The sequence below is a fragment of the Syngnathus leptorhynchus genome, chromosome 22 (assembly GCF_054491065.1).
Source record: "Syngnathus leptorhynchus isolate UIUO chromosome 22, UIUO_Slep, whole genome shotgun sequence".
Classification (NCBI taxonomy): domain Eukaryota; kingdom Metazoa; phylum Chordata; class Actinopteri; order Syngnathiformes; family Syngnathidae; genus Syngnathus; species Syngnathus leptorhynchus.
The window spans coordinates 7,145,426-7,165,502 of NC_141216.1; the positions used below are offsets into that span (position 1 = coordinate 7,145,426).

At 45.7% G+C, this 20,077-nt stretch overlaps 1 protein-coding gene across 2 annotated transcripts in view; it reads right to left on the reverse strand.

Annotated features, from left to right (window-relative positions):
- The window catches only part of LOC147039864 (protein sidekick-2-like), an 84,889-nt gene that overhangs the window by 22,484 nt on the left and 42,328 nt on the right, over positions 1-20,077 (reverse strand). For both annotated transcript variants that reach the window (XM_085904235.1, XM_085904234.1), the window contains exons 2-3: positions 3,986-4,145; positions 82-188 (exon numbers count right to left, since the gene is read on the reverse strand). In XM_085904235.1, the coding sequence (XP_085760361.1) occupies positions 82-188; positions 3,986-4,145 (267 nt within the window). The remainder of the gene's footprint in view (positions 1-81; positions 189-3,985; positions 4,146-20,077) is intronic.

Genomic DNA, 20,077 nt, shown 5'->3' on the forward strand with positions numbered 1-20,077 from the left:
ACCTACTCGCTCCTTAATGCCCTGTCAATCAAACACAATGTGTGTGTGTGTGTGTGCACGTAAGCACTCTGTGATACTTACAAGCCACTTGCACTTCAGTGCGACGCTGCAGCAGCGCTCCCACGCGATTGCGGACAATGCAGCGGTAGAAGCCGGCATGGGAGCGGTCCAGCGATGGGATCAGGTACCTGCCACAAACACACACATCAAAAACTGGACTTTACACACATAGAATCTTCTGGATTGTCGTTGCCTCCTGCAGTGACGCACGCATGCACACACACACACACACACACACACACAAACAACACACTTAAGACCATCTAATGGATGAGCAAGGGCGCAGAGGACAGCAGAGCTTAGCTGCTGCTGTTTACTCCAATGATAATGATTCTCTTGCCCCCCCGGCCCCTTCTTCTCAAGCACACACACAAGGAACAGAAAACACGCCAAAATGTCATTTATGCAAATACAAACGGCTACAGTAGTTGACCTTGACCTCGCACGCAACGCAATATCATCCCTTTCATGCGCATTAATGCCGCTAATCAATGATGTCTTTGGCTTTCTTACAAGTTCTCGCCAGGAGAGGAGCTCAGCTGCAAAGAGGTTGCAGAATTTCTCTCATTTAAGCTGTTAATTGGAGGGAGGCAAGCGTCAAAACCTTGTAAATTGTTAATGGAGTGCGGCTGGGGTCGGAGAAAAGCAGGCCGGCACGGAGGTCACGCAAACACTTTGCAGCTGAATTAGCAGCCAGTGAGTCTTTCTACGTCTTTTAATTGGGAGTCACTCTTGCATGACGTGTTTTGTCGAGAGGGGAAAGAAAAAAATCTTGTTGCGCAAGGTGAAAAGGTTGCCGTATTGTGCTTGCCATCTTCCCACCTTCCATCATGGCGGCGACGATGATGGCGGGCGGGCGGGCGGGCGGGGTGTCTGTAAAACGAAGGCGCTGCTGCAAAAGTGACATTTCTAAATCTGAAGAGGCAATTAAAAGTTGCCTGTCGTGCGACAGGCGAAAAAATGCGCATACAAGCTGGCGAACGCGATAGACAAAACTATTGGGACGCCTTCCAATTACAGCAAAACAGACACGAGTCGGCCATTATCTTTTGTGCCAGAGCTTTTTAGTATTAGCTAAATCTTTAGTGCACAGGACGCTAACATCCGACTTGTGTTTTTGGGGATACATTTGAAAAGTCTAAAAGTCTACAGATAATAAGACACGTCATGGAGCGAGTTTAACCTCTCCGAGGCCGGGCACCGCTTCCTCCCTTCAGAGGCGCTTTCTCACTTCCCTCATAATGAATACAATTAACCTTTGGCGAGCAGGTGGCGGTATCGGCGGGAGGGAAAGTGGCAGGTGGGAAGGGAAAATGGAAGGGAAGGGCCAGGTGATAGGGTCCACTCAGCGGGAGATGACGGCGCGAGACAGAGATTGATCGATGTTCCGGAGCGCGACGCTCTCCGTCACGTCTTCGCTAATTAGTCCTCACACGGCTGAGATGAGAGGATGTGTGTCGGACAGAGATGAAAAAAAGATGACGGAGGGAAATAAACAACTTTGGGACTACCGTTCAATACACGCCAATTACATTTCAGTGAATCGGAGTGAGTCACGATAGAGGCTGCTGCCGGGGGGAATGGAGTGTGTTTGGATAATAAGGTGAAGCAGCATGTGGCTCATCCTCTTCCAAGCAATTGAGCAATTTGATAATTGAGGCCATTTTACGCAGGATGCCTCAATTTTCTTAGCCACATAAAGCAACATTACGATGTGCACGTTCATGGCATTCAAGAGCCTTTTCTTGGAAAAGTATCTTATTTCAAAAAGTCTATGTACGTTCCATCCCTCCAGGGCAGTCACATTGATTGTGTTGTTATTGTGGCTCGTTAAATGAGATGAGCGGTGGCCTCGCGATGAGGAGGGCAAGGAGCGGCCAGCAACATCCAATTAGCGCCGGGGGAAACTTGCTCTATGCTCACATGTTGGTGCGCTTGAACCACTTGGTAGCGAGGGGTCTTGGACCAGCCAGGAGCTCGTTGGCTTGGAAACATAAATGGATTGCCATCAGGAACTCAAAGCACACTATTATCCATCCCTCCATCCATCCATCCATTTTCTGAACCGCTTTGTCCCCCCCCCACGGGGGTCGCGGGCGTGCTGGAGCCTATCCCAGCCGTCATCGGGCAGTAGACACCCTGAACCGGTTGCCAGCCAATCGCAGGGCACAAAGAGACAAACAATCATCTGCACTCACACTCAATTTCGAGACTTCAATCGGCCTACCGAGCATGTTTTTGAGATATGGGAGGAAACCGGAGTGCCCCGAGAAAACCCACGCGGACTCGGGGAGAACATGCAAACTCCACACAGGGAGGGCCGGGGGTGGAATTGAACCCGCACCCTCCTAACTGTGAGGCGGACGTGCTACCCAGTGCTCCATCGAGCCGCTTACACTATTATCATTCTTATTTTATTTTTTACATTATTATTTTGTTTTGATGATTGTTTTATATTGTTAATATTTACTCCTTGTCTAGCAATTATTTTATTTTTATTTTTGATATTATTATTTTATTATATTGTTTTGATTCTTATTTTTTTTACAATATTATTATTTATTCCTTGTCGCACATAAGCGTCGTTCCGCTCCAAGCTATCACCTTCTTCTAGCCGTGTAATTGCATCCGTGTATTATATTTGGGCTGACTTTAATTTGCTCAGAGCAGCCATGAAATGACAACATCTGCAAAATATTTGCAACGGATAGTCAGGTGGATTTGCATGCGAGGAAATGGTTTTTAGTCACGCCTTGGTGACAAATCTAGCGCCACGTAGAGTTTGATTGAGTCGGTGCGGATCAATCAAACAGCAAGCGACGCTCTATCACCAACACGGCGTCGTCACGCTCGTTCCCGCTCGATTGTCCTTTTCTGTTGCAATTGTACTGCCCGGCCAAAACTAATTTACACATTTCAAAAAAGGAGACAGCAGTGGCGGAAAGGCACCTCATCCCGATAAAAAGTCAAGTCTGAGAAGCCGTCGCATCTTCAATGTCACGCAATTTAATTTCCCCACCGCATTGATTAGATTCGCCGACACTCCGCCGGCTTGCTCGCGTCGACTTCCTCGTCGCGCCTACATATTTTGCGAGAAGTTCTTTTTTTAGATTCGGTGGTGGCCAAAACAAATCTACTATGGTCCTATTGATGTACTGATTGACTAGGAAACAAGGTCACGTGACACACTACTCACCAACTAACTAAATAAAACGAGCAAACCCGAAGGCCGCTTGACCGTGACATGATGTTTTTTTCCTTCTGGACACGCTGCTGTGTCGGGTTGAAAAGTGTGACAGCGCGGCGAGCGTGTCGTGCGCTTCCCTCTCGAGTACACTCGGACCACTTCTCCTCACACTCGCGTGTCACTCTGCTCTTATCAGCCTCTGGAGATCCGCAAGACATCATCAACTCGCCGAGGCTGGCATCTTTCTTCTTCCTTCCCATATACTGTATGATCAAGACTCTGTGTCTCCCAAACACACACACACACACACACACACACAAACATGCAGCGAATACACACACCCAGCTTAGTAAGATAAGCCCGTGTTGGCTGCACGATAACAATCTTCCAGTTACCGTTAAAGACGGTTTATCTGCCGACCCTTAACACACACACACACACACACACACACAAACACGGAAAAGACATCCACACATTTATCATGCCTTGTGGTCATATGATGGAGGCGTCAGGAGGGCAAAGCAAAGAAGGAAAAGAGGAAGCTGGGGAAAAGTAGAGCTTTGTAGAATATGTGTGACATCCCATAATGAGCAGCTTATGAAGCCTTAGAAGCTTTGCTTTTTTTGTTTTGTGGGTCTTACTCATGATATGATAAAAGCCAACAAAATGTTTGCGTCACTGATCTGCGAGACATTTAATGGCCACCCTTTGGAAATGAACCTTTTGTGATTTGCTCACCTGTACTCCAGAGAGAAGCGGGTCAGCTCGGTGCCGTTGTGGATCCACTTGAACTCCAGAGGCCAGCTCCCCTCGGCCATGCAGGTCAGGACCAGCCGGTTGCGCTCCAAATGCAGCTGACTGCGCACCGGCTCCGTTTTGAAGTACGGAGGCACGTCATCTGCAATGAAAAAAAGAATCGTTAGGCCGCAGAGCGTCCGAGATGGGAGCGAAAGCAATGCACAATTTATTTCTTTTTTTTCCCCCTCCTCCTCACATCTCAATCAAGGAGGCGCCCGCACCGTCAAGCTCCCCGGAGATGTTCATATCTCAGCATTGATCAACGCCGCCAACGCCGCAGAGAGCTCACTTGATGATCATTGTAAATATAGAAGCTATTAATTGGATGGCTGCATGATATAATTATCAAATTGACTGATAATCAAGCGGCGAAATTAAACTGTCAGGATGATCTATTGTGCTTATATTTTGCTCCGGCACTTTAGTGTGACAAGCTCAGAGAAGGAGGAGGGGCCCTCATAGAAGCCAAGATGGCACGCCGTGAGCGAGTTGGAGGAAAAAAAAAAAAATTAACAGTAAAGAGAATATAAGCGAGCGCGAGCAATCGTCTTTTTACATCAATTTAAAATCATGTGTCAAAGTGAGACGAGTATTTATTGCCGTGGCGCTTTGGCGAGGCCCGGCTGTGTGTATTACGGCTTATTAGTGTCATGATTTACAGTCAAGAGTACAAAGAGGCTCGTATAATAGACCTTATAGATTAACAACATTTTTTTTTCCCCCTCCACATTGAATAATTCATCATGCAACAGTTTGAACAGAGTGATGACCTTGGATAACCAGCCGCAGATTCCTTAACCAAGACTGAATGTTGCAGCTCGTTCTGGTTTTAAAATTGCGTCGGTGAAACTCTCAAATTGCAAACAGGTTTATAATTTATGCCATTTTCAAACCAAGGAATAAACAGTAGAAGATAAACAGCGAGGCGCCGAGAAGGCATATGTTGCCCTTCAAAAGTGCACGACACATCTCAATAAGTCAACAATAAATATTCATAACCGCCATCCATATTCACCGGATGACACTTCACTTCAGGTCTGACTTGTGGCAAGTGGATACATATTTATAACGATCCGGGAAAAGAGGCGGGGGGAGCGGGGGGGGAGGCAGTAGGGAAGATGTCACACCAGGCTAGTGGAGAGGCCGACGACATCATTGATCACTGATAACTATCTGCACTGGCCATGCTCATTAGGAAGTCCATTAGAAGTGAGACACCGAGGAACAACAAATAATTGATTCACGCACATTTGGCTGTCGTCACGGAAGAGACACTCGAAGCCTCGCAGCGCCTTCGACGTCCTACGTGAGACAGTCCACTAGCGTGGGGCGGCGGCGGGCGAATTAATGCATAATGAGGCTGCTCATTTGCATATTGGGCGTCGCTGGAGCCAGAGGACGCTCCTGGGGGTCAACTGTGTGTGAGCGCGTGTGTGGCCTCAGTCAATTAAAGCTCATTATCGAGAACAACGGCAGGTACAAATGTTTGCCCTCTGGCGAAAATTCATCAAGAATTAATTCATCAATAATTCATTTATGAAAATAATGAGTCTATTTGTAACACTTTTCGAAGGTGCAACTTGGAACGTTGTGCTAATGTAAAGAAAGACTTGTGTTGCTAGCATGCTAACGTTTTGAGCAGTTTGCTCCCCCCAGGCCGAGGATGAAAAATGAATGCATTGTCCGGGAGCGACGGGCCCCGGGAGGAGCACCGTTGCCCTTTGGGGAACTACTGGAAAGCCGCCGTTTATGTGCGCGTTGAGGCGGAAAAAAGCCAACACAGCAGACATTTGGGAAGTTTGAAAAGGCTGTCACGTAAAGAAATGCCAAAAACGTTGCACGTAGCCCTCGTCATCTCTTTAACGTGTGCTTGTTCTTCTTTGTAAAGATAAAAATAAATAAGTAAAAATGTATCCAGAGGCCATTTTGAGAACAGGTGAGGGCAAAAGCACAACAACAACAAAAAAATCTGAAGTCATGCATAAATGATGACGGCAAACTGGCAACAAGATGCCACGTGAAATGATTGGCCTCCGGTCAGAACACGTCAACAACAAACGCACGAACAAAGTGAAAGTTGGAAGCTACACAAACACGCGCAGCATTCCACCAGTTGGCTAAAAATACTTTTTGGGTATTATTTTGCACATATTGCACACATTTGACTCAAACTAATATTAAAACTACAAAATCTCAAGCAAAACAAAGCATTAAAAAAAAAAAACTCAAAAATTCCAAATCTATTACAACCGCAGTCGCAAAGCATGATGGGTAATGATTTTTTTTTTTTATTGCTTGTCAGCATGAAAGTTGACATGCTTTTGCTGATGTTTGCCTCGTCCCACAGAGACACTCACGGTGAGGACACGCACCCGCGCGCACGCACGTACACACACACACGCGCTGTGGGCGCTGCTCCAATGAGGTTTTCTGCCCTTCCCGAGAGGCCTGGCGCCTAATCGCTACCTTGACTCGAAATATTTCACCTCACAAGTTCAGTGAGGTAGCCTTACTCTCTGAATGTTGTTTTTCTTTCAATTAAGAGTAAAATGTGCAATTTAAGGTAACTTTCAGCAACGACACACACTCTCACCTTTTTCCAGGCGCGCGCACACACACACACACAAACGCACTCGCACGCAAACGTAAACAAGCTCGAAGGCCGAGGCCATAAAAGAGACGGAGAAGAGTGCAAGAAAATAAAAGTGATTGTATCGCAAAGTAAACCAATCAATGCGCCATTCATTTCACCGTAATTGTCTTCTATTTTCTCCTTCTTATATGATTCAGTGTTCAAGCTCATTTAATTTCCCAAATGACCCATAAAAGCGGGCAAAAAGAAAAAAAAAAACCCACAGCGATGGAGTGCCGAGCGCAGCATATTGAGCAGAAAAAGCCGCTGCTTTTTTTTCCTCCCTGAATTCAAGCATTGTGGGACACAATGAAGCCTGTGAGCGCTGGATCAACAACAAATCTTCCAATAAAACCATCACAATGACAACAAACACACATACACAAGAGCTGGAACCCAACAAGGACATTTGAAACAATGACACATTTTAAAAAGTGTTGTAAATAAACAAACCAAAAAATGTGTTGAATAGTTTTGACATCATAGGACGCCAGAAAATGTTGAGAATGGACACAATTCTTGTGTCTTTCTGCCAGATATGGCTTCTTGAGACTTTTTTTGTGGGTTCACTCAATAATATCATGCTGCCAAGTGAAACTGGCTTTAGGGGCCTGAATTTTCGCGACCGGTCATGACTTCTGTCCAAAGCCTTTTTGTCCACATCGGCACAACTTTTTCCAAAATCAATAGGGGGGGGGGGGGGGGGTCTTGCTCTTTCTTGTAACACCAAGTTCGAAAGAGAAAGTTCTCCATTCTCAACGTTTCAGCAGACAGGTCACGACTCTCAATTGGAAACTTTTCTTCGTTGGCTCCACATCTCGGATCAAAAAAAAGAAAAAAAAGAATCGCACACTCGATCAATAAGGTCGTGCTCGGAATTTTTGGGAATCAAACAATTGGAAGTAAGTAGCAATTCTTGTTTTGATCTTTTTCGTTTGGGTGAACAACGGCCAATGTCGTCATTGGGGGAAAAAAAATCCACGGGAAGCTTTTATTTTGTGTTCATGCCCGAACACACTGGCCCCGCATAACAAGGATCTAATTTCATGAATGCGTAAACGTCTCATTTCATTCAGCATGTGCCCGGGCATGTGACGTTAGCATAGCGGCAAAAATCTCAAGGCTATCTTTGGTGCCCTCATTGTGGTTGTATGTTTTGCGGTGACCACATTCGGGTCATTTTTCTTTCAACTTTCCTCCACAAGTGCCATTTTGTCGTTTTTTTGCTTGTTTATCATCGAGGTCGCAAGGGTAAATCCAGTGCTTAGCAAACAACATCACATATTGTATACAATATATCACATGTATGTATTCAAGCATACAAAACATTGCCAGCAAGGGTTAATGCTCCGAGCATGATGCGAATAAAAGATAGAGGGGGAAAAAAAAAATCCATGGGAAGCACACAGACTGACTGGAGTTGTCGGGTAAATAGCTGTATTATTTTGCGTTTGTGCCCGAGCAAGGATGCGAAAGAGGAAATGGAACAAAGAAGAATCATCTTGGACTGTAAATACCAAAAACAACGTGAGTGAGGTCATAGGGGAAGGACAAGTACTCGTCTCACAAATGTACAAAAGACCAACAGAGCTCATTTAATTGAGTATCCAAATGAATTAAATAGCTATTTTCAATTTGTTTGGACGTTTTTATTTCCACTCAAAACTTAATAGTCACTAAACTAACGCAGCTGTGTTTACACTTTACAATTTGACAGCTTAGAATTTAAGATTAGCATCTTAACCGGAGGATGTTTTGGTTCTTATGGCCCCAATCATACGGAATTGCGCAATCTTGCCTTTTCAATTTCGAAGGACATGGTTTAAAGGAGGATTATTTTGTACTTGTTTGTCAATACCAGGGCGGTAGTCACAAAGTAGCTCTCGATGTTTTGCAGTCGTTTGTTGTCATTGTAAGCGGGATGAGCATCTTGCCGTTGAGCTTTTAAGCTAAGCGGCTAAAACAAAAGGTTGCTTGTGTTCTGGGCGCCGAGTAAACATTTTGTATGTTTGTCATCGTGACGCCGGTTGCATATGCTCTTTGCGATTCTTTTTTTAGGAGGAGAACTTTTTTTTTTTTTAGACACCTGGCGCAGGTGTCATACGTATGACACGTGGCGGGCGTCAAGACAGGTGTCAGCTCATTTTCCCGCGCTCGGAGTCTCCCGTCCATTGTTTGCCGCCTCCTTGACTGACAGCAGCATCGGGAATGACAGCACGCCGCTACCCGTCACCTGCGAGGTGCCCCCCCCCCCCAACTTAAAGTGGACACTCCTGACTCCCCCTCAGCCACGACTGCCAACTACTCCCTTCCATCACTTTACAGAATACCTTTTTTTTCCCCTTTCCATTTGATTGATATAAGAATACGATGTATTCCATCAGGCTGCATATATTGCCCTGAAGGAAGCCTGCCAATCCGCCTCAACTTGAAATTTCCACGTGGTCGACATATAGGTGACTTATTTAATAAGCCTGCTGAGTGGGTTGGTAGAAGAAGAAGAAGTAAGAAAAAGAAAAACAAGTTGCCACATTATTTTCATCTCACAGGTCTGGATGGGAAGAAAATATTTTTTTTTTCTCCATGTCTACGCTGCGTTTCAGACTAAAATGAGCTAAATAGAAAAAAATCAAGTGAAATAAAACCAAATGAAATCAAATTGAAAATAAATGAAGACATGATATTGAAGATGGCAGATTCGGTTCATGAAATAAAGATATAAATATGGTATATTGGTATATGTATAAGAATGACATGATGTCTGGGATTTGTCCCTCAGCCCTGCAGTGTAAATCCGCCGTCCCTGAGTTTGAGCGTCTTTATAGTCGTGGTTGAAGGTCAGCGCTGTCCGTCGCCGCATGACTGGCGGCGACAGGTGAGCCGCGGGTGATTGACAGGCCAATTGGGCCCGTCTTTGTGTGCGACACACGTGCCCCGAATAGTCTCGCTGTTTACAACGTGGCCTGTCCGTTCCCATGGCAGATCTGACAGTGACAAAGTCAGTTTACGTGTTTGGTAATGTCACAAAAATGCGAATTTGACAAAAACGCATAGTAGCGCCACATTGTTATCGCCTTATTTTGCTTTTGTGACATTTCAAACTAATTTGCTTTCCACGGCGTATCTTCCATCGTGTCGGACGAGCTGTTTGGATTCAGCCTGCGACCTCAAAGTACCCAACCGAGTGCGGCCCACTGAAATATTCAGCGACGGACTGACTGCTTTTTGACTATTCATGAACTCTGTGCCCGATGGACTTTTCAGATGGAGGGCAAAAAGACATAGCATATTTTATGTTATTTTTTTTTACACCTGTTCTTCTTTCAATCTCACAATGTGGCTCAGAATCCCCGGATGCAATCTCTGGGTAAAAAAAAAAAAACAGCGAGGGCATTGTACGAGAAAGGGCACAATGGCCTTTAGTGAGGAGGGGTGGGCGTGAGATGAAGGGCTAAGTTCCTTCAAAAGAAAAGAACCCGCGAGCTGCTTGGCCTTTGCCATTCAAGTCTCACATGTGAGCTCCAACAAAGCACTTCCGTTTCCATAGTGGTCTTAGCGCTCCCGCTTGGCCTTTGATGGGTCTTTGCTCAGCCGTGTCTCAACCTATGCATACGTCTCTATTTTCTTCGCTGTATCGTCGAATCCATTTCTCAGCGGAAAGAGCGGCACGACCATGACTCGCCGTCAGGCTCTACGCGCTTTCTTCTGATACACCCGAGATGGGAAGCACTTTCGGAGTGTGTTCATTGGTCGCCGGGGAACGTCGTAGGGGGGGGAAAAAAACGACAGACTCAATTACTGCGCACCGGCGTTTTCATTACATCCGGCGAGAGGGAACCCGCTGTGCCGAGCGCTATTAAGAAAACACGCTAACGTTATGTTCCAATAAGCTGAAGAAACAAAGTGCCGACTAATTAGTGCATGGAATGTGTAGCAATTAGCATTAGCAGAAGGGGACCAGGCAGATGCTCTCCTTCTAATCACCCGAGAGAAAGCAAACAAGTGTACTGCCACCAATATGACGCCCTCTTTTGAAAGGCTGACTTAAAACAATTTCTCCAAACTGGCACTTAAGAGGCCTTCTCAGAAACCCCAACTCTCGTTTAGTTTGCGCGTGGGTAAACGCAGCCAACGTGGCCGGCGTGTTGGCGCTACACTTCACAACCGCCCGCCGTGTCCCGAGAGTGGGTGGACTCCATGACTCATTTCGCTGCCCGATTAGAACTATTCTCCTCATCCACTTTGACCGCGTTTTAACCTCATTTGGTACCCATGGAATGTTCTCGAACGTCAGGAGTGCGACCGTGACTCATCTTTGTACGTGTGATTTAATACTATTGTGGCATAATGAGGGAGGCTCACGCTGCTCAAGGTCATTAGCGCTAATGGGACACTTTTTGCCATCTGCCGCCATTGTTTACACTTGCTCCAATCTTTAGCGGCTAATTAGCGATGGGTATATGTTAAAGGTATTTGAGTGTGTCTGAAAGGAGTGAGGCAGATATATTATTTTGGAGGTATTGAGGATTTAGGGTTTGGGTCACGGTGATAAAGCTTGTTGATGATTGTATCTGGCTCCGTTTGAAAATGTCTGCCTGCAAGCATATCTGAGCAGCTGCCAGCAGATGGGCCAGCAAACGGTGCAGACACGCTGGACCACCTCCCCCTCTTTCCCTGCTGCGTGGGAACTGCGGTGGGTAGACACCAAGCTAGCTTGCGCCACATGAGCTGCCGCCGGCTAGCTATCGCAGCTAAACACTGTCCTATCATGGCTGCTCTAAGTCACTAATCCTTGCTTCTGTTGGAGTAAATAAAAAGTAAGATACACTTCTTAAGTATTGTTATCACTAAAGTATGCTGATGAGTAACTGCATGCGATACACCATGCAAGTGGAGATAACAGGTGAAGCAAAACAAAGTTGCAGGTAAATTGTGGAGAGAGAAATAATACTATAGGCAAGCAGGGTATGACATGATCATTTTTTTTTTTTATAGTATACGGCATCTCAGCCAGGAGGAGGAGCTAAATTAGCCCCGCCCCTTAAAAGAATCGGAATCAAGAATTGAAACGGGAACAAAATTCGTCAAAAGTCAAACGACGGCCAAGCCGAGGTGTCGGCTAAGGCTCAGGGGTGAAAACGAGGGTAATGTCAGAGGTTAACGTTTACTCAGCTTTGATTAACTGCGATGTTTTTTACTGACTATATAATTGGAGTGTTTTTCATGAATCGATTTAGTACATTTTTCAAGACCTCAACCGACATTTTTACTCGAAGCCAGCCCGACACTATTTCTGTTGTTTTTCTTTCAGCATCTGAGGTCACCCTGTTTTGTACTTTGTTCTTGTAAGTTAATTGACGTTTTAACTTTTGGCCTCCCCGTTGTTGCAATTTACAAACTCTCCATGCTGCCTTTTTTAAAAGGTTGACAGTGTCAGAAATTGTGGTTTGATGAATTTAAACTGCTTTTTGCTCTTTCCCAACAAACACTAACAAACTCGAAACAGCGACGCCTGCTCCTCAAATGCACTGAAAGAAAAATTCCAAAATGATTCCCCCTCCAATGTTTTCTAGCCTCTTACAATATTTGTGTTGCACAGATTGTAATCGCTTGATGAGATTACATCTTGTGCCCATGTGTTTGTGGCACTTTTTAATCTCTGCCAGATTTGACAGCCTCAACAGATGCCGGGTTAATCCATATTGGCGCTGAGTTTGGATGCAGCGATTGTTTTGTCTCCGAGGCTGCGGTTAGCATCGCAAACCCTAATCGATTGTCTCGTGATACAAAAGTAATTCGAGAGCCGAAAACGGAATAGCATGCTTGGCCTTTTTTTTGTTTGTTTTCCCTGTAAACCGCCACCACTTCCTGTTGACTGCTTGCCACATGTTGATAACTGCTGGCACCAAGCTTGACCATCGATATATATATTTTTTTTAACTAGCTTACTCTTATTTCAAATCAAACCTACTTAATGGATGGTGAAGTGCAAACAACACCAGTAAGACATCATTCAATGTTTGTGAACAATGCTTACGAGCATCATTGTGCCAAACGGACTTTAAAGTCAATGGTTGGCAGATGGCCGTGAGTAATTTAGCTTCTTTCCATCCTGATAAGAAGCTTTTATCAGAGACAATTGGATGGCAGTTGTCCTGATTCCAACATTGAAGGGGGGAAAGTGGATTTTGAAGCTCATCATACTTTGATTAAGATGTTGTTGTTTTTTTAATACTTTTGACCGTATGCCGTCGAGTAACAAAAAAAATGTCATTTTTGTAGGCTCTTGTAATAGTTTTGTTTGCGGTGCAAGCTGCGAGTGATGTAGCAGCTGAGGTCACTGCTTAGCAACGTCACAACTTGTAAAATCACAACAAACGTGGAAGAAATTCACATGCTAATTTCATGCACATTTGGTTAGCGGGGGTCTTTCATTTGCTATTGGAAAAAAATGTGCTGATGAAGCAGAAAGAGGGCTAACGTAATGTTCAACAGGCGAATTTGGAGTAATGTGGTTTGGATTAGCTTCCATATGTGTCGCGCTACAATCGGAGAAGAACATGAATCACTTTTGGAGCTTGTGTGACTTTCACACCAAACTCCCCAACGTAGCGCTTTGTCTCCTTGCAAAAGCCCAAACCGCTCACTTTTCCTGGCTCTTATCTTCTGCTTCTATTTTAGGAGCAAAGTATAGCGCGCCTTCATCCAGCCATTGTCCATCTGCACGTCATCCTGTGTGTGCATGTGTGTGTGTGTGTCTGTGGCTGAACGAGACGGACGTCGTGGTTTACGAGCTGCCTCCCATCTGGAAACGCTCCGTTTGGGGTTTGGAGCGGGGGATGTAGAGGTTGTCTAAATATTACCAAAGTCACACCAAACACCCATACACACACATTTTTGCTGCGTGGGCTGGCCAAAAGGAACACACACACACACACACACACACACACACACACACACACACACACACACACATAAACACAACGGTCAGCACAAAAAAAGTGGCTTGTCGGGAGTTATACCAAGTTAAAGAACAGAATCTCGGATCTCCTCACAAGTGACCTTGAGCGGGGACAGCGAAGCCCTTGATTGGTGCAGATCTCGGCGCTCGCGAGGCCCCCCGTGGCCGCGCTCGGCTTGTTAATTCATCATTAACCCCCGTGGCTGCGCGCTAATTCTCCTTTTATGCGGCACACTAAAAACAAAACGACACAACTCAATTGATTCAAGTGTACCTAATATTTTGACTGGCGGCGGCGCTGGCGCTTTATTGCGCTCTGCAAGGTCTTTCGAATTTTTTAATAAGCACAAACATGATTTATTTTACAGTTCCTCAGAGTAGAGAGTTAAAAAAGTACAATTGTCTATTAAAACTACTCCACTCTCGCCATATATAACCTCCATTTGTCGCCGGGCCTTTTTGACAATAAAGCCAATTGTGATGAATGAGCTTTGCCTTTCCGTCCCCCCGTCCCCCCCTCCAGGACAGATGCACAATCTGCTCCGGGAGATAACAACGAACCTACCGCAGCTTAGAAAAAATCCAATACGCCATCTCGGGCTTTTGCGATGTGTTCTAGCAAGGAGTTGTTGGTGGTTTTGTATCAATTGGAAAAAGTTCGAAGTTGGACGGCTGGATAAGAAACCAAAAGGTGTCTATTAAAAAGGAATGAAACAAATGTCCGATTGTCGTTGTTTACATTTGATCTCCTGTTGCTTTCCGAGCCGTGCCCCAGTTTCCCGCCGTCATTTGATAGAGACAAATAGCCTTTTTTGCAAGGTGGCTATTTTACATTTGAAAAATCCACCGTCGTTGCACCGACCCTGCCCGCGGCTCTTACGAGGCGAGCTTGCTCTCGACCGAAATAAAAAAAAAAGAAAATAGTTGTCTGGGCTGTGGCCTTGTCTCCTCAATTAGTACTCTGTGTACGCTGTTTCAGAACGGTGGATAAGTGGATAGATGAATTGAAGACTGTAAATAGACAAAAAGCTATTTTATTTGAAAAATCAAACATCCTAACAAATAACCTAATGAATAAAACCAATTTAGTTGCCAGCCCTCCAGCAGCAACAAAATCTAATCGGAATACATCAAGTCACACATCTCGTTAAAAATCTCGACGTGCGCTTTCTCCATTTATGAATATGAAAAGTGTGACTTAGTCCAATGTCATAATGAGCACATTTCTCCCAGCAAACTCTGCTTATTAAGGAGACACACACACACACACACACACACGTGGCCGGGCGGGCGGGCGGGCGGCTGATATTGACCTGCTTCTCCCATGAGTGTGCTGCTGTGCCTTCATTCATCAATATTTGCTCCCACACACGTATTTGAGAGGCAAAAACAATAACGTGGCTCTCGTATTTAATTGCCAGGTTGCTTGAATGATTTCCTTCTTTGCAAGTGCCAGCGTTCTGTACCCTTCTTGGCTAATCTTGCTGCGAGTTTCCACGCGTGGGAATAATTCGCTGCGTTTCTCAAAAAGAAACAACAACAAGTGAACCGCTTTTTGTTTAGCTTATTTGTTGTAAAGATTGCGTTTTGTGCCCATCCGGGCACGCTTCCAAGGCCTTGACTCAGCTTCTCTTGTTCTGTCAGCCGGGAGTGAGTGAGAAAGAAAAAGGAGCAAGAGATGGAACGGTGAGAGTTATTCATGGCGACAGGAAGAGGCTGACAATGAAGCCTCCCTCTGAAGGTGCCGCAAAAACCTAATGGCTCTGCGTTGACATGTGTAGCTGGTTGGGATGACGGAAGTAGAGAGGGGGGGTGCGTGACGGCCTGATGCCCCGGCGATGGTGAACTACAGTGAGAGGGCCATTATCCCGCTAGCTGCAGATCGAGAGGCCCCTAAAAGCTCCCCCGGTGTTCTCGCTCCGATCCGTCTAGCCTAGCGGGACCGAGCTAGTCGGTTCAGACGTATGTGGAACGGACAACCCCGATGAACATCGTCGCCGTCGTTTTCCCGGGAAGGTAAAGTCGATCGCCCGCGTCGCCGGCTTTTAAAGTCGGTTCCTGTCTCGACTGGCTCGGTGAGGTTAGCAAGAGGAAACTTTCATGTCCTTTTTGATGAATATTTGTTTGAATGCAGCGGCGGATTCCATCTCGGCGGCCGCGTGGGTCTCCCGAGACGCTGCTCGAGAGAGGCGAGCGTGATTCACTCGCTATGGCTTTTATCATCTTTGTGAAGTGGTATGTGTTCTCCCGATGCTTTTAGTCATAACGCCGACAGAAAGGCTAATAACAAAGGCGGAGTAAAGTGAGGGAAGGAGGGAGATGAGGAGCAGCAGGTATCATACGACAAATGCACTTGTTTGCGGTCCCCCTCCGATGGTTATGTGTCAAAGAAAAATCTAGCGAGGGAGGAAACAAGCATAGCAAGACTCCCCCCCCCCCCCCCCCCCCCCGGTTTGCCTTTATTTTTATGTGACTATGAGAACACTTTTTTTTTTTCGAAGAAGGCAATCGTCCTCGGTGACAACGCTACGTAGCTTAGCGCTAAGCACGGGCGAGGGAATTGATCCCGTCTACGATTGTGTCAACCGGCGAAAAAGAACAAAAAATATAATGAAGTATTATGAGCCAACTTTGTCAGTCACAAGACCTTGATTTCTACAATTTTTTCTTCTTGCAAAGAATAGATAACAATTCCCAGGCTTGGCGTCTCGCTTATTCGCTTTCCACAAACACCTCGACTAATTTATTCCATATCGACCTATCACTCTTCCTTCACCTTAGAGAATTTTTGAAATATGAGCAACACTTCTCAGTCAAAACAAAAAAAATTCTTGCTTCTCGTGCGTCCACCTTGTGAATTGAGATGTTAACACTCGCGTGTTTTTCCACCACGCAACACTTGCAACTAAAAGGTAAGACAATATTTTACGGTTTTCCCAATGACACTTTCGCACCAACCGAAATGTTCTCGCTGAAACAAAAAAACTCAAATTGAGCCACGTTGAGAGATTTCAACACGTTGCTATGCTTTCTGTCGACTCGTCAAAAACATCTTTGACTATTCGCTCGTTCGGCCTGGCAACATCGTTGAGCCTCGAGCGACCGAGTACCCCCCGCCCACCTCTCTCTTCCCCCTCCTCCTCCACCTCAACCCATCACGCCTCACCAGCCTGATGATTGATACTCTGCAGTGGGCAGAGACGAGAAAGCCTGGATCAATCCGACCATCGCCGTGAGCGTCCAAAAAGGGACCAGGGAGAAAATTGACAGCGTATGAGGCAGGAGGAAATTAAATAAGAATTATTCACCGAGTCACCTGTCAGTCAAAATGATTCCTTTAAAACACAGATGTTGAAGTCAAAGCCCAGAAGTTAAATTGGGCCAGCCACTTTATTTCAAATGAGCCACCAAGGCGTGCGTTGACTTTTTTGTTTTCTTTCACCCCACTCAACACAAAGATAATCGTTTTGCTCGGGGAACTACAGAAAGCAGATAATTATTGTCGAGAAGCTGATATTCGGCGGATTTGAATCATTCCCAATTAAACTGGGTCAAATATCATTAGCGATTAAATTCATTAGTTGTCCATCAATTGTTTCAAGTCATTCCTAGCAAGAAAAAAAAAGTTGCATAGAAAAAACGGAAAGAATGCGGCATCCATGGTTTTCTCAATGAAATATAAGTATCTGCTCCGACGATGCAAAGCGATTCTGAGCTGTGGCTGAGCGATAACTTCAAATGAGTAGACGGAAAGCGTAACCGGGTCTTAAGGAACTCGAGGACAAAATTGCTAAGTAAAAGCTAAATGCAAGACTTTTGTCTTTTCTTAATCCCACAGAATGGGCTCTGAGCCACTTCCCTCGCCGGAGAGTGGACAATCTCCAGCGCTTTAGTTCAAAATAGCCACAAACAGTATGTCCGCTGACAATCGTCCCAGGTCTCGGTTGACAATACACACAAATGCGCGTTGACTCTCGACAATGTCGTTAAAATTCCCGACATGAAAGGGCAGCTTCATTGTCCAAATGAGAAAAAGTATGGAGCAGAAGAATGCAGAGTACGAGCTCATCTGACTCACACGGCAGCTGCAGTGATCACAAGCATCCAATTGTTACTTGGATCAGGACCATGCAAAATAATAACATTGACTAATGGGCCACATGCTGCTTCACCGAGGCGCTATTACGCTCCGATCAAAAAAAGCCAAACTCTTTCAAATCGGCAGCGTGTTGACCAAAACACATTTTTCTTGTATGGGGGTGGGAAGTTCTTTTGTGTAGTTGTATTCAGCAAAATATGTGCAGCTTATCAAGGAAGTACACAGGCCAGAAAAAGAAACACACACACTCACACAAAGATTGTCTAGCGTGACTCATACTGTGCTACAGCGTCATCCATCAATAGTGCCAGAGCGGCTGCACCGGGGGTCAATGTGCCACTGCTGCAGGCGACCATTCAAAGTATGTGTGTGTGTGTGTGTTTTTGTAGATTTAGCTCCCGCCTCGCTCGCTCGCTCGCTTGCCAGATTAGCGTCGCTTCCATCTACTAGCCTCGCCGCCGTCGGCCACATGTTTGGACTTTGATACGCTTGTCGGGTGACGTGTGTCACCGCACAACCCCCGACAGCTGTTAATGTTGACCCGGCGTCCATGTTAGATGGCTCACCGGGCGTTTATTTTCAAGGTTTCCAGTTTCGATGCGAGCTTGTGATCAGACTGGCGATGAGTCGTAAAACGGCAAACCGGTTGACGCTGCTGAAAATCGTACAGTTGTGCTAACTAACGAGCTGCTTTATCATCACGGAGAGAAATTTGGAAAAATGAATCCTCGCTGTCTTTTTCTACTAAAGGGCACCGGATTGGGTGAAAAAGGCAGCGCGGGGGTAAGTGAGCAGGTAATTTCACGGCGTTCCACCGCAGGCATGACGGAGCCTTTTTGAAGTTTTAAAGCGGCAATTTAATGCGCGGATAACCCAATTTCATTTGAATTCGCCCAATGCTGCAGAAATGATATTGCACAAGGCTGATAAAAACGTGCCGTTAACTTGATTGTACGCTATCGTTGATTGACATTTTTAAAAATCCAAAGATGACTCATGATATCAACGATGCTGTGTCATTGGAGGCGGGGCTAATATAGACTTGGAGGCGGGGCTAATACAGACATGGAGGCTACTTAATGTTTTAAAGCGGCAATTTAATGCGCGGATAACCCAATTTCATTTGAATTCGCCCAATGCTGCAGAAATGATATTGCACAAGGCTGATAAAAACGTGCCGTTAACTTGATTGTACGCTATCGTTGATTGACATTTTTAAAAATCCAAAGATGACTCATGATATCAACGATGCTGTGTCATTGGAGGCGGGGCTAATACAGACATGGAGGCTACTTAATGTTTTATTACTTAGGTTTTTGTTTTTTTTTGAAACCCCAAAAAAACGGAGTTAGCTAGGGTTGCACTTGCTGCATGGCTCTAAGACTGTGACAGTACAGTAATGAAGTTTTTTGTCACAAACTGACACCTTATCAATGGTCATCTCTTTTCTAAAAGTGTCTGAGTCATTTTGAGAATTACGCTTGCACTAAAAGGGACACAAAATGGCTTCTTTGCTCCACTTTGACGTAGAGAGGCACGGCGTGGAGTCCAAGGTTGACGTGACCATTAAACGGGGGCAACGAAAGGGGAGGGGAAGGGAGGAACGGCCGGGTGACAAGGCGACCACGTCTGCCAGCGAGGCTTGTACTCGCTCAGTAAAGACACGACCGTCCTTGTCGGCGGAAATGTTTATTGTAGGCTGGCCGTCATCCTGGCGACGCAGGGTTGCATAGGTAAGACTGCAGATGAGGGCGACAAGATCGGATATTTAAAGATGAGTAAATACGGCGGCGGCGTGATTTACGCCTGCTTTGCGAAGCACTTTAATGGAGGGAAGCCTCACAAAAATCTACGTATGCGCTTTTACCCGGCTCCACAAAGAGCCATTTTGAACTATTTACAATTGGCTACATTTAAGGAGAGCATTCAAAGCGATAAATTGGGGTTGCACAACCACCCATGGTTAGTGGACATGCCGGTGGGCCGCAGCTCCAAATCCATCGGGCTGATGAAAGCAGGGAGGGAGGGCGCTTTCCATCCCTCCCTGTGGGGTTGCCAGATTAGTCCACTTTTACTTTTATTAAGTCTCGGCGGGAGGAGCCATATGTCTTCTCATCGGGTCTTATTGTAATCCAATTGAAAGGCAGAGTCCGGTGGGAGCTCGGACTAGGAGGGAGGGGGGGGGGGGGGGCTGGGTGGTCGGAGGCTCGTGATGCAGAGAGCAACAACAAGACCTAAAGGAAGGGCGGGGTAGCACGGTGCCGGTAAAGCCCACTGTTAGCTTTTGGACGAATAATCCTCCATTTGAATAATGACCCTGTCCGTCTGGGCTGGTCAGCC